We start from the raw sequence: 15,357 nt of genomic DNA, 5'->3' as shown, positions 1-15,357 counted from the left end.
CGAGAAATCAGCACGATGTGGTTACTTGGAGCATATTAATGTCCCGAGTTGCCTCAGTGTAACTAATATCTGTTTTTGTAATCTTTTACAGATCTGGTCAATGTTTTGGGAAAAAAAGCAAGAAATGTCAGTTATGCAATTTTCTGCTGATTTTTAAACCATTGACAATAAACAACAGAGGATTTACTACTTTGGCTGCGAGTACTAAAATGGCTGTAACACACGGTGTAAGGATCTTGCGAGCACTTTGGACACCAATTTCACTCCTTTTATTTTCTATGAAACTTATCCCTTCATGCCTAAAATGGCTCGGATGTAACTCTACCCCCACATGCTGCTCACATCCCCCTGCCGTATGGATTCTACAGCAACAGCTGGCACTGGGGATAAAGATAGAGTATTTGTGTCCCCTCTTATGTAGTGGTTTTCATCTGTTTGTTGCGGTGTATTTTTTTAAAATTCAATTAGGAAAAAAGAGACAGCAGAAAATTGACTTTCTATAAAAATTGTGATTCTTTCAGGGAAAAAAACATTTCCTGTAGCATTTCCTCCTATTGTAGGCGTGATATTTACTTTCATAATCCTTCCAAATATGAAATATTTAGTTGTTATAATTTAAAGCTACAGACAAGCTGTCCACCTTAACATCCTGTGCAATTAGTTCCCACTCCCTGGAGTCAAAGGTCATCAGTATGTTTGACAAAATGAAGAGAGTGCGGCCAAATGTCTATTACATGTCAATCACATTTGACACCAAAGGTGCAATGGTGATAATACTGGTCAGGCTGGTGTTGGGTTCCTGTTGTTTTGTTTATTACACAAATAACACAAACACACACACATAGATACAAGCTCACAGCTGCCCACAGTGGTGCATAACTTCAACTCACGTCAGTATGACAGGCTGAAGGGAAAAAAGTGTCTTTGTTCCGAGTCCCAATGATCACTTTGCAATATGCCATTTGTAATGCCACCGGGAATCAACAGCTGAAGTGTGTGTGTGTGTGTGTGTGTGTGTGCGTGTGTGTGCATGGTAGGTGGGGGTTAAAAGGGGTCTGAAAGGATCTGATTTAAAGGCAGACAAGGAGCGAGAAAACAGCAGAGACAAAGAAAGTGAGAAAGGATTTAAAATGCCAGAGAGAGAAAGAAAGTGAGAGTGAAAACAGACACACTGCAGAGAGAGATGTGAAAGGCAGCAAAGTACATACAGTTAAGTCTGTGACACTTTCTACTGTTTCACCTTTAAAATAAAACAGTTTATAGTAAAAAGTGTAAAGGCTAATAATGATCCAAAGTAACCTGGAGCATCATTCCACTGTGATATTGGTGGATAAAAATGGGGTGTCAGCAGGAGTGTTTTCTTAAAATACACACTGCTTATGGTGTCTTTCTATTCATCTGCTTAAAAACACTTTCTATCCATTCCCAGTTACTACAAACTGGTATCTAGAAAGTCCATGTGGGTCTACTGAAGACTAAAAACACATTTCATGCTTCACACCTGCACAGCAGATTAATGCGATTACATTTATGTGACTGTTTGCTTGCAATTATCACTGCTGTCTATGGCTATATAACTAATTTTTATTAAATTCAGTGCATAATTTAAACAGATGTTTTATAAATAGTTAATAGGAATCAATAAAGACAATAGATTTCAATCATTGTAAGTTTGTTTGTTGACTTATAATCGCTTCACTTCACAACTGAGGTCTTTAATTGTTAAAACTTAGGTTATACGTTTGGAATAATTGATATTACCTCATTAAGTCTATTAATACACGCTTGATGATGTTTGTAACGCACACTAGAGACAAAGATGTAAAAATGCAGTGAAACGAATGCGTGCTGTCCTGTGGAGTTCCACCAGTGTTATTACAGACTCCTCTGGTGCCAGCATGTGCTTTCTCTGACCCTGCGTTACAGCCACACACATTCACAGTGTGTGTACATAAACTGATGCTCACACTCTCCCTGACCCCTCCCTGATCTGCCAGGTGCCCTCTGACCTGCTGTGCTGTAGCGTTGACCAAACATACCCCAACCCCACTGAGACCACAATACAGCACTGTGGCGCCACACAATAATGCACCATGTAAGGGAGAGACAGAGAAGCCGGGAGAGAAGGAGAGCTGAAAAAAAGGGAATTGGGGGAAAATACTGCATATAAATAAAGTGGAGAAATAATATTAAAAAGCTTCTGGAATTACAGATGTGTTGCACATGCTGGTCAGAAGAGAAATGTGTATAATATTTAATGTTCACAAAAACTTACTTTCTCTTCATATTATGTCCTTGCAGCATCATACTAGCAACTGTAACTCTCAGCCTTTTATGTTAGACTAGGGCTGTGCGATATGACCAAAATCTCATATCCCGATATAAGACATCTATCGTCCGATAACGATATAAATCACAAAAATGTAACATTTTCTGTAAATTCTGTGAATCTCGGGCAGCTCGACTTGCGTGAAGTGTTTCCAGCTGCGTGTCATGTAGCTGGAGTCGAGTGTTTTAACCGATGCATGAAACGATACGTTTTTAGACATAAGTTGTAACGGCCGCCGTTTTCTTTGTGAGTATTTATTACACGGCGTGCTGCGGGGAAAAGCCTGTTCTAACATTTGAGTCTAAGGTTTATTTTTTAGCACCTGGCGGCTCTTTTTTCCTTCTCATCCGTAAATAATCTGCTCTTTCACGTGATTCAGTTTATTTTGAAAAGTCTCAACAGGATCTTGAGCTTTATTGTGAAAGGTTTATGTGGAACATAAACAAGCGGACACGCGATGCTGTTACCGTCGTTGTTGCTAACCACAACGCATAAAAACAGGCGCTTGTCTGTCTGTAGTGTGGTTATATTAAATATAAGAGAAAGAGAGAACTTTAAGAAATTAATATAAACACTACAGTGACCATCAAAACCATGAAAAAATATTGCCGTAAACAGTTTATTTTGCGACACCACGAAACCAACGATAGCGTAAAATGAAACGATAGACGTTTTTATATCGTCATCAGATACATATCGTTATATCGAACAGCTCTATGTTAGACTACTGCTATCAGGGGTGTGCAATTATTCTAAAGACATTTCCAGTATTTTTAAATGATTACAAATTTAGTCATGAAGTCAGTTCAAAACTGTCTGTTAAATATTTCTGTTTCTTTCTCAGTATTTTTTCCACACTGCCCTTTTCTATCTTATCTTCTCCTGTTGCCTTTCCTTCTCCTGCACCCCCTCCACAAACAGGCATCGCGTCTTAGCAACACTGCGACACAGCGTCAGCCCCTGCAGAGAACGTCCAGACAGCCCCATTAAACCCCACCATTAGCAAACTCAAAGCAAACATTGACTTTATCTAAATGTGGGCTAATAGCCTTCAACATTAGCAGGCCCCATAAAACAGTGAGCTGCAGGACTGCTCCACAAGGTCCCCAGCTTGTTGCCCGTGATTGGTCCACATCAGTGCTAGTTAATCTGTAGGACATGTCATATTGTAGAATAAGTTCTAGGTTTTGAAAACTCACACTTTAGACTAACACGTAAAAGGGACATGCACGAATATTTCAGGTCTCTTTTTTAAAGTGCATTGTTGGTATTTGGAGTTTTTTTGACAGCCACAGCTGCACCAGCCCAAACAGCCAACATTTGGCTCTGACGTTAGGATTTAACAAGAGGAACTGAAAGAGTCATTTGGATCCTTTGAAGCTTCCCTTTGTCAGTTAATCAACCAGCACACACACACACACACACACACACACACACACACACACACACACACACACACACACAGTCTGTTTCTTCTCTCAAATAGAGGATAAAAGCCTCAGTTAAATCTTAAATTAAAGTGCATAACCGTTTAAATCATTTACTAAAGGGCTCCTTAGTTTTTCCATAATACACTAACAAAAAACTCTGTAGGTTAAAGGTATAAAATACTGGCTCCACGCAAGAGAAGAAACATCTTCTAAGGCCTAGCGTGGATTCTGATGAATGTTTCACCCATTTTGGGTAATCTAGGTTTAGCACCTCCTGTGCAAACACTGAGACTGGCAGGTAAACACCCCCAGGTCATATAATGGTTATCAGCATGTCAAATGGCATTTACAATTGTTAGCTGTGACACTTTGAATGCTTAAACTAGTGAAGTGAAAGAGATTCATCGATGTCAGTCTGTTACGGCTGCGCCATAACGCATGCTAGTCCAGATTTTTATATATCAAACTGTAATATTGTGACACTATTATATAGCAATGCCTTTTATGTTCCCTAGAGCGCACAACAACACATGCCCGGGCACTGAGGGTGAGCGCCGCGTGTCACCCTCTGATGACAATTTGGTACCTAAAAAGGAGCTACCTCGACAACCTCCAAAGAAGCAAATACTTTACCAAATATGCAAGAAAACTGGTGATGTGCAACAAAAACTATACAAGTGACTTCACTGAGCATTATTCCATATGACAGGAAGAGCAAACGGTGAATGAAATTATATATGTTTACATGATGGAAAAGCAGGGCCTTGGTAAGAAGTTCAACTCAAGATGCAACCTCTTAGCTACTTTTGTTATGTGAAAACTTTTTCACTATAATGCTAAAGCTAGCACAATGTTTTTAGTAGATTCACTCTCTGAATTAGGGAGTCTGTCCTTAATAACCCTAATTCGTGGAAAAGGATGGAAAATACCCTTCATTTACTTACACTGCTGCTACACTGTGATAAAATGTGATGCTATATTGCCCTTATAATGTGTCTTGTTACAATGAAGCACAAAGCAGTGGTCTGAAAAGCAGCTTTTCCATTAAAGAGGAATCATTCTGCTCTCTTCCATCTAAATCCACTAAATGTCAGACAGGCAGAAACTTACTGCTACTTTTTATTTTATCTTTAAAGTAGCCATTATTTTTTTTTAAAGTTTTTGTTCCAGAGAGTATCTAATTACTACACTTAGAAATAAAAGTCAATTCTGTAGTTGTATCTTTTGTTTTTACCTCTCTTGGTAACTCGACTGGATAAAACAGACATTATAAATTGTCGTCTTGGGTCCTGGGAACTCGTGGCAGGCATTTTTCACAATTTGCTGACAGATTTTAAACCATTGATAACAAACTTTAAATAACTGATGGAAAAATAAAGGGATTATGAGTTGTAGTTTTCATACCCATCACTTCATCCTGCCCTTCAGCCATCTTTAACTCTTCTAAAAACTTAAAACCTGTGCCATTTATGCGTTCCACTTACCTCTGATTACTGTCTCATTCTCCACTCCTCTTTACCTAACCACAGTTCTCTCCTACATATCACTGTTAGTGTTAGCATGCTAATTACATTCCTCAGTAGTGAGTGTGTGGGACAGAGGGTTGTTAAGGGATTGGGGGCCTGTGTGTGCACCTCTATGCATGACTGCTTATATGTTAAATTATATTTATGGGTAGAATCTTCTACTTGTATATGTTTCCAGCGTCTGTGCATGTGGCTGTTTACACTCTGCACTTTCTGTCTGTCATTTCCTGCAGTGACGATGAACTGTTCTCTCTCTCTCTCCCTCTGTTTCTCAGTGTGTGTTTGCAGCGTTGCTTCTTTGGCAGCTTTCGTGGAATGAAGATGCATTTTTAATGTGGCTGTGGACTTTTTTACACTTATTATAACAACAACAAACGGCGATGATCCCTCTCATTGCCGTGTCTGTTTCTCTCTCTTCATCCAAATGATGGGTGGTCTATACGGCATGATCACATGGAAAACATGAAACTGTTTAGACAGAAGAGTACATCAGGAAACCATGTACAGAAACCCACAAATCATCTCATTTCTGGGTACGTCTTTTTTTTCTGAATTTGCTTCCAGAGAGATCTAAGACTGTGAAATGCCGTTTCAACATATAAGCTCGTACAAAGAGGAAAACAAAAATCTGGTGGATTAACTTCAATAATCGCATTAATGTCATCCTACCAGTCGTGCACCAGTTGTTTGACCATCAAGCTGCAACAGCTGTCTTATATAAATACCAACTGACATACACATGGCATTTTTCATCACATAATTAATCTATCTCCATATGTGTAGATGCATACACAATAACAGCATATACACTAATAAACCACAACTGGATGTGCTCAGTGTCTAACACATTTAGTAGATCGTTCAACTGCGTCTTCAGAAAGCACCAAAGCTAGCAGTTTAAGTCAAAATGCAACATCTGCTCTACAGAATCTGGTTTCTTTGTATAATTGTTTAATGCTGAGGGAAATTGGACTAGAAGGAGGCCATTATTCCCGAAGTCTAAGGAAACTCTTGGAGAGTGTATTTGTAGCGGCAGTGGAAATATTTGGAAGTTGCATTACATCTGTTTCAACGTGCAAATCTGCCATGGTTTAACATTTTGTGAAATATGATTAAAATCAATACCGCTCTCATGTCTATAATGTACATATTAAGGTACAGAAGGTTGCTTAACAGCATAAAGATCAGAAACAGAGGTAAAAAGTTTGATTCTGCCAAAAGTGACAAAATCCAAAGAGCAGTTCTGAAGTTCACAAAGGATTCCTGTTAATGTCAAATATTTGATTTGATCTGGAATCTAACTCTGTCCAAAGCTGCAGGCAGCCTCAAATCCACTGGCCTACTACTTTTTGACCCCTGAAACCAAGCTCGGTGCTGTTCAGCTAACAGGCGAGAATGCTAATCTCTCAGCTGCTCAGTCTCATGCTCAGCTACACACACTTATGCACGCAGACCCCAGTTCACACAGTGCAGTTGTGTAAGCCTCTGGAGTGCAGCAACTCTACATCTGTTGCAAGGGGCACCAAAGTTGCCTCTTTATCACTAACTGCCTGTCTCACTATCTCCGTGTCACTTGCTCTTTCACTGCTTCTGACTAGCTTTCATTACCTTATTATAATATTCATCTCTTCCTTTAGTTTAACAAAGCAGTTAGCTTTTGCAGGCTTCCTGCTTCCACTTGCCAATCGACTCTCATAGTGGATAAAGCTCTTCAGTGCCATGTGATGCTCAGCGTGGATGAACCCCAACTACACACGGCACAATCCACAGCAACAGTTATGTTTAATAATTTATTATTATAATAAACATTTTCTCTTTTACAATGTGGTAATTTTAAGGTAATGCTTTTTTACATAATGTCCTAAATTATAAAATAGCTTAAATTTACTTTAACTGCATCTTGTGTAGAAAGGGTAATGGTCTGATAAATGATACCACGAGCCCTTGTTTTCAATTTGAAATGTCCTATTGTGAGCTGTGATATTTTTATTTTTCTTGTTTATTGCTGACATATCTCAGTAGTCACACATTTAAAATGTTTCTTTGTATCATTTCCTAGAATGCAGTGAAAAATGTAACAAATAAACCAGTCAGATTAAGATTCTTTTAGATTCTTGTAGATGATATATCTACAAGTAAGTTAGTACAAAAACCAAGCATGTTTTATTTCATCCTGTCTGCTAACTTGTTGTAATTTGGATTCTATTATGCAAAAAAAGTTGGTGACGGGGAAGATTTGTGAGATTTACAATCTTTTTAATGCTATAAAGCTCTGTTCGCCTTGTGCTCTCTTGCCCCCCTTTCTCACACTCTCTGCTGTAAAGTGTTTTCAGCCACTGTCTATTTCCCCTCCTATTCCTACCTCACTTGTACCCACTGGTTTCTTTTCTCACTAGGTCCCCTCTATCATCCATTCTTACTCCAATCTCCCTACTCCTGCCCCCCTTCCTTCCGATTTCTTTTCCACGTCTTTCCTCCATTCTCCTTAATCTTGCTCTCTGTCCTTCTCTGCTGCCTGACTAAGCTGACAGACTGCAGTCAGTGAGTGGGAGGATATGCATTGTACAGCAAACATCCCTAATAGGCTAATCTAATCTCATCTCTTTGCGGTCTATGGCCCTGTGTTTACTTTCGGCCCCGTGTCTGCAGGCTGGCTCTGCCTCGCCTCGCTGAATGCAGCTTTGTTCCGACTAAAAACTCATCGTTGGTGTGATCTGAGGAACGGGCGCCAGCTCCACAACTGTCTGCCCATAAAGCCTGCAGGCAAGCAGGGAATCGCTCTCATCTATGTACAGCTTGTTGTTGTTTGTCTCTATTACACTGATTTTCACTGACAAAAAACACATTGTTGAACTAAGTACAAGGAGCTGTTCTGTAAGCGATGGTGGTGACAGACCCCCCTATAGGGCTGCAGAATTCAGTTTGTGATCTGCACGATTATCTAAAGCTCTGATACTCCAGACATAAGTTATGTGTTAAAGGCTGTACAGTGATTTTTTCATTTGCAGCCACATGACTCTATGAGGTCAGGTGAAAAACTCAACTACATCCCATGATTCAAAGCTGGTGGAACCACTGTTAACAGCAAGATCTTTGAGTAATCGTTTTCTTTATCAGTCTATCACATCTTTATGTTGGAATTTTGGCCCACTCTTCTTTACAATGTTGTTTGAGCTTATTGAGGTTCCCTGTGCATAAAGTTCTCATGCCACAGCATTTCAATTGGATTGATGACAGGACTTTGCAACGCCATCATTCTTTTCTTGTTCAGTATTCTGTTGCAAACTTGCTGATGTGTTTGGGATTGTTGTCCTGTGTTATGACCGCATTGCTGTCTGACAAATGGCCTCCCATTCGGTTCTAGTGCAGCTGGTAGAGGTCTGTGAGTCGTTTGGTACTGGGCCACGAGACTTGAGGCTCTGGTGTGAAATTCATGGTTTTCAGGGTTTCTATCTGATTTAAGTGTTATTTTTTAAATCGTTTTGATGGTTAACTCTGTTTGCTTTGGTCATTTCCCGTGTCTTATGAATAAATCTTCTGTATTTTGGTGCCGATATTGGTTTTATTTTGTTGTATTTATCCGTGACACCTTAAAGGTCAGTCCGTGAAAATATTGTCGGACATAAACCGGTCCGTGGCGCAAAAAAGGTTGGGGACCGCTGCTCTAGAGTGCTTTGTCATACAGGAGTTCACGCTTAACTCAATGACTGCAAAGCAAATCGAAATTATCACTATTGTGCTTGACTCTTGGTATGAGGTGTTTGCTGTGATATGCTGTGTTCGGATTTTGCAGACATGGTGCTGTGCATTACAACTAGACATCTCCACTTTGGCCTCATTTATTCAAAGGACATTGTTCTAGACGTTTTGTTCAGATGCAGTTTTGCAACCCAGACTCAAGCTGCCATGTTGTTTTTAGTGCAAAGAGGCTTTCTTCTGACACACCTTCCAAACAAGCCACACTGTATACTGTATTCAGTATTTTTCTAATTCCACTGTCATGAACTTTAACATTTAAGAAGCTAACTGAGGAGTGCAGACCTTGAGATGTAGCTCTTGAGCTTTTTGCAATTCCTTTGAGACTTTTTTGGTCTGTGGTGGATTTGCTGGGATGTCCACTCGCGGAAAGACTACGGCATTGTGCAAATGCTCCAGACCAGCAAATTGCCAGCGCTTTTGCTTTTATAGATATGGTCACACTTGCTTTTAATTAATCAAATGCATTTGATTAGCAACCCCTGGCTGCAATTTACTTTCTTAAGTCCAGTAAGCGGTAAGGGTGTAGTTAGTTTTTCACAGCTTTTCATGCAATTCTGTTAAAACTGTAAGAATAAAACAACCACTCAAAGAGAAAATTATAGTCAGCAGCAACAGTGACTGAAGTGACAGTGACTACATCTGGAGCTTATGATGACATGAGTATCTGAATCCTGAAACTGGAAACCAAATAACGTTGCAAAATATGAAGATCTGAATATTCCAATAGTCAAAAGTTTTTTTTTTAACTTGATTGGTGTCACAGTAGTATCCTTGGGATAACCAAGAGGTCCCAGGACAGTACAGGAACATCTCAGAAAAATGTAACAACCAGACAGTGTTTGGATCTATGGTAATCCAGTGACGTAGAGTTAAATGAAGGAATGCAAATACATTATAGTTTCTGAACAAATATATTAATTCTGAAAAGAAATTAAGAAACCCAAGGAGCAGAGGAAGATACTGACAAAAAGAATACACTGATGTAGCAGTAAATAAGAAATGAAAACATCCCCACAACTATTTAACTGCACCAACCTTTATAAGGCTGTTGGATAGTCACACAATCTGACAGTATCTTTCTGACTGACTGCAATACTCCACAGTTGTTGATATCAGTACTTTTGTTACTCACCCCTGACAGCGGTGGAAATAAGGACCATCTCCAACAACAGACAGACCCGGAAAAGCCCCATTTTTGTATTTTTATGAGGAAGATTTGCTCTGAAAGGGAATTAAATGACAAAAAAGATATTAAGATTCTTATTAATGTATAACACCTGTGGTGCTACTGAGTTCCTGCCTTAAAGGTGCAGTTTTTTTTACATTTCTGTATGTAAATGATCACTTAATCAACCACACTTTTCCCTTCTGTCTTCACGGTCTCTGGTCACCTTTATCATTTGATGCTCTCTTATGATCAGATGCTGTCAAAATAGCTGCTTGTGAAATGAAATGCAGTACCAAAGGGTGAAATGAAAACCTTGCCAGAAATTTTAAAAGAAAAAATGCCCCAGAAATAACCCCAGAATCTCTTCTTTTTAATGTATCATATGTTTAAAACAATTTCTTGATCTAATCAGTGGCAGTGACAACAAAGTAAGGTGTTCATCCACCACCAGACAGAAGAATAAATCTGTCAGAACATTTTCTGGAAGTCAGACTACTTTCCTTGCAGATTTATTCTGTCCACCTGTCCATAAGTCTCTCCTTACTCCGTTTTTAATCTTTCTGCCCCATAAATTTCCTCCCAAACCTTATGAGATCTTATTTCAATACTTCACATCTTTATCTTTGATCAGTATCCGTCATCCGCTGGGTCTCAGCTCACTAGGAACTGCTACTCACTTTAAAGTGCAACATAACTGATTCGGCAGGGACTGAGAATTAAGCTGAGATCTTCAGTGAGGTTACATTTTATTTGCGTTAAACACATTACTACAAAACTTTTTCATAAGGTGTTTTACGCATTTACAAGTACATTAAAAGTATTTAGAAAGGGAGAAAAATTCTGTATTTTGTGATAGCTTCCATGAATATGAGTCCAGACTGGATATCTGTACGTGTATGAAAAATGTGGACGATATTATCATGAAGATCTGCCAATATCTGTCCGTTTTAAAACTTTTGCACGATATTAACATGCTTCAAAAATTGTTTTTTACTTTAGTCCCGGGGAATTTGGTTAGCACTGCAACAGAATATAACTCGGTTACCAATTTCTATAGGATATGTTGTTTTCCAACATGCAAGCTGATAAAACTGAAAGATAGCAAACAAGTTCACTGTGAAACTCACTATGAAGTGCAGAAACATTAACATTAATGTACTTTAGTGACTTTAGAAGACGGACTTACTGTTCTGTTCTCAGCCGTGTTGCGGTATCCTCAGTATGTTACCCGCCGGGGGGGGCACCACGCCGTTATTCCGCAAAAAAATTTATTCACCTTAAGTCCAATGACTGGAAGACTACAATAACTTGATTGTGCAGACACGTGTTTGTGACTGAAATACCAACTTGTATTAAGTCTACTTGGACAAAGTAAAGCGACAATCATGCGACTAAACGCAAAAAACTGAATTCATGAGCACGGTCAAACACATGAGCGCTCAAAATGTATCTGTAGTATTTCTGAATGACAGCCCGCATGTAAACCGCTCCAATGAGAGGAGTAAGAGAACCGGGAAAAGAGGAAAGAAAACAGAGAGAGAGGAAAAAAAATGCATCTACACTCTGGCCAGTAAACTATCGAGATAACTATGCTTAGAATAAAAACCTTAATATCATATCCTCATCGCCTCCAGCAGCGGTGCGCCGTCTGTATTTCAGCCGCAGGCGAGAAAACAAAACTCCAGTCGACGGATTGTCCCAGCACGTAACTTTCAACCAATCAGAGGGCAGGCCAATCAGAAAATAGACCAATCAGAGAGCAGGAGCGTGCAGGACAAATTTGGAGCGGTTTATAGCTGCGAGGAGGGGGACACTTACTCAAATGATTATTATTAATCATTTTTAGTTACAGCAATAATGCACAAAAGAACAGAAACGTTACAACAGGCACTCCAGGAAAGATGAGCGAGTCTTTAAAAATGAGATTTTTATTACAACTATTATTATTATTGTTATTGTTATTATTATTATCTTATTAGTAGTAGTAGTATTAGCAGCAATAGCAGCAACAGCAATAAGAATGGTATCTATTAATATAGACTACTTTGACTAATGTATAATATATGATTTCACTATTCTATTCTATTCTATTCAAGCGCATCTACGATTTCGCGGACCCCAATAGACGTCTCCAGGTATGGAGCTACATTGCCCCCTAGTGGCACTTGTACGTTATTACAGCAATAAAATAAATAGGTACAACACGCAGAAGCAGTATATGTTACACAGTGGCTTACAGACACTGACTAAAAGTCGATCTCTATATATGACTCCCTGTGATGATAGGAACATTTGAAGATGAGGAAATTAACATGTAATACCATGCTTCAAAAGTATATAATATTTGCATATGCAGACACAGGGCGCGTACCAGCTTTATCTTTGAGATGATCAGTGACTCAGTGTTTGAAGGCATTCTGATTTTTTATTTGAGAAAAAACAAATCTTCTACATTGCAGCTCTAAAAATGCTGCTGAGTGATTTTTATTGCAAAAACCAAGTCAGTTTCCAGGGAATAAAAGAAAGCGTCTACATTGAATGTGTATAAGTGTCACATGTTTAGTGCAAACTGTCACATTACCACAGCTGTTTGTTTACTTCTTTGTTCCGCCACCAGAAGAGGATGTCTGGGTTAATTATGAATATTTTAATTGAGTATGCAAAACATTATTACATTGAATACCAAACAGATAATTAAAATAACAGATAACCTTTATGAGCAAATTCTATTACCCATCCAGCCATTCATTTTCTTAACTACTTATCCACTTTGTAGTGGCTGAAGACAAGCCCAGCTATCACAGTGTGAAAGGCAGGACAGGTCATCATTACAGAGCCAACACAATCACACAGTCCAACATCCCCACTGGCATCAAATTAAGAAACTAGAATCACCAGTTAATCACATTCCCTCACATGCCTTTGGACTGTGTGAGGAAACTTCTTGTTGCATGGCGACTGTACTAAAAACTACATCACTCTGTTTTCCATCATATTCTATTCTTTTCTATTTTAAAGTTGCAGTGACATCTCCTGGTAATAAGACCAACAGCACTTGTCATTGTTACCCAGAGTTCTGTTGATGTTGATATTTACAGGAAATTATGAGGAAATATCGCCACGAGCAGAATGCTTATCATCATTTCAACATATTAATAAATACATAGCACAACAGAACAGCTCCAAACAAACCACTTCCATCACCTTTTTTCCTGTTGATTCACAATCATTCGTCTGTAGGCACCTGTGATGGCTTTTTGGCTTTCAGCTTAAAATCTAGAGTCAGATTTAATCAGCTCAGTGCCAAATCTTGAAAAGGATTGGTCACTTTTGAGGCACGAGTATGGCCACACATATATGACTGTTGCATAGATTTGGTAGAAGCAGGCTGTTGCTGCACTGACAAAGAACAATGCTCCACTTAACAGCAACTCAGGGTTATGCAATCGAGTGACTAAAGATCCATTTAACTTATTAGCAAACCAGTTAAATTAGAGGCATTAATGCAGGCCTCAGTGGGGTTTAGGTGTAGTTTTCACCACTAGATGGCAGCAGAAGATTATGTTAAAAGGACAAGGACGCATGCCCACAGACACACACACACACACACACACAGTCTTTTAGATTTTACATGCCGCTATGCTTAAAAGAAGTTTCTTCTTAAATCTACATGACAGATGGTGGGAATATGGTTGCGTTTGCTCCATTGAAATCCATGCACTGTGACAGGCAGCAGGCTGGAACTATTTCTGGTACAGACTCCTGTGTACGAACACGTATGAACAACACCATGTGTGTGATTTCTGTTTTGCTACCAACCTTCGAACAGACGATTTATGGACCATAGTAGGTCCAAGTGTATATTTCTTGACAGTTCTTTGTATCTGTAACACCATCACTAGTTTTAAAGAGACACGGGGGTATAATACATACTACATAAGCAAAGTTGACTCTACACATAAAGTTGCAGACGTTGATGGTTTACCTTACATATCACTGTCATGAACATGAATTACATTTGCAAACTTCTGCTCAAGGTTTTGTTGATATCACTTACCTCTGCCTGACCATAGTTTCTACTGTTTCTGCCAGAAAAGAGACCAAGACGAGTGGTCAGACAGCAGTGATGGTAGGTGCCAGCTTGTTAAGGAGGAAAATATCATAACTCAACGTGTGCAGTACATCACACTCAGCAGCATATTTCATACATTCCTGAAAAACACCTCTTAAAGAGCAGACTGGAACCTGTAATGTTATATAATGGAAAAGGCTGATTTTTGTGAGAGGGAGAGGAGTTTATAAAGAAACTGTAGAGCACTTTCAGGACTAAGAATTGCCTTACTCTTAACACCTTAGTACAATATGGTGGTTTGGCTATGGCATTTCAAGTATATGCTAATAAAGAAAGTTAGAGTTGGAAGTTCAGGTGTTGTGGATTGCCTAGCTGAAAGGTGACATAAGTGATGTATGTACTATGGAGGAAATTTATAATTTATTGGACAGAGATGCAATTTATTTTGTTTTGCCTCTGCAGATCAACATAGTGGATGTTTAATGAAAGAGTAAATATGCACTGCCTTTCAGCTTTAATTCAAGGGGTTTCAGAAAGATTGTTCATTAACTGATCAGGAATTACAGCCGTTTTTATACTTATTGCCCAACTTTCAGAGTCTCAAAGTTAATTGGGCAAGCTAGCATCATTTTAAATTTAACAACTGTTTTCAATACTTGAATGAAAATACTTTGCAGACAATGGCTGCCTGAACTTTGGAACTCCTGAAATGCTGTTTTTCCTCCTTTGAGACCTCTGCTAGACCTTTACTGAAGCCACCTTCAGCTGACGCTTGGCTGTGGTCTCTCTGAACTATTTAACATCTCAAAAGCATGCTCTACTTGGGTTATTTTTCCAGTATACTTTAGGTCATTATCTGTTTGTGCTGTGAAGTGCTGTCTGATTCGTTTTGGAGCATGTGGCTGAATTTGAGCAGACAGTAAAGCCCCGTACAGTTCAGGATTCATCCTGCTACTTCTATCAGCAGTCACATCATCAATAAACTCTAGTGTTCCAGTTTCACTGGCAGCCGTACATGCCCATGCCACAACATTGCCTCCACTATGGTTGACAGATGATGCAGTATCCTTCAG

The 15,357-nt window shown here is 39.1% G+C and overlaps 1 protein-coding gene across 2 annotated transcripts in view; it reads right to left on the bottom strand.

Moving 5' to 3' along the window:
• The window catches only part of fgfrl1a (fibroblast growth factor receptor like 1a), a 76,365-nt gene extending 64,499 nt beyond the window's left edge, over positions 1–11,866 (bottom strand). For both annotated transcript variants that reach the window (XM_006804530.3, XM_035913756.2), the window contains exons 1-2: positions 11,399–11,866; positions 10,177–10,265 (exon numbers count right to left, since the gene is read on the bottom strand). In XM_006804530.3, coding sequence (XP_006804593.1) covers positions 10,177–10,237 — 61 coding nt within the window. In that variant the 5' untranslated portion in view covers positions 10,238–10,265; positions 11,399–11,866. The remainder of the gene's footprint in view (positions 1–10,176; positions 10,266–11,398) is intronic.
• Between the last annotated feature and the right edge of the window lie 3,491 nt (positions 11,867–15,357).

This window comes from Neolamprologus brichardi, chromosome 2 (genome assembly GCF_056152115.1).
Source record: "Neolamprologus brichardi isolate AB-2024 chromosome 2, ASM5615211v1, whole genome shotgun sequence".
Classification (NCBI taxonomy): Eukaryota; Metazoa; Chordata; class Actinopteri; order Cichliformes; family Cichlidae; genus Neolamprologus; species Neolamprologus brichardi.
The sequence above is the reverse complement of the archived record's forward strand: the minus strand, read 5'-3'. Positions and strand labels throughout refer to the sequence as shown.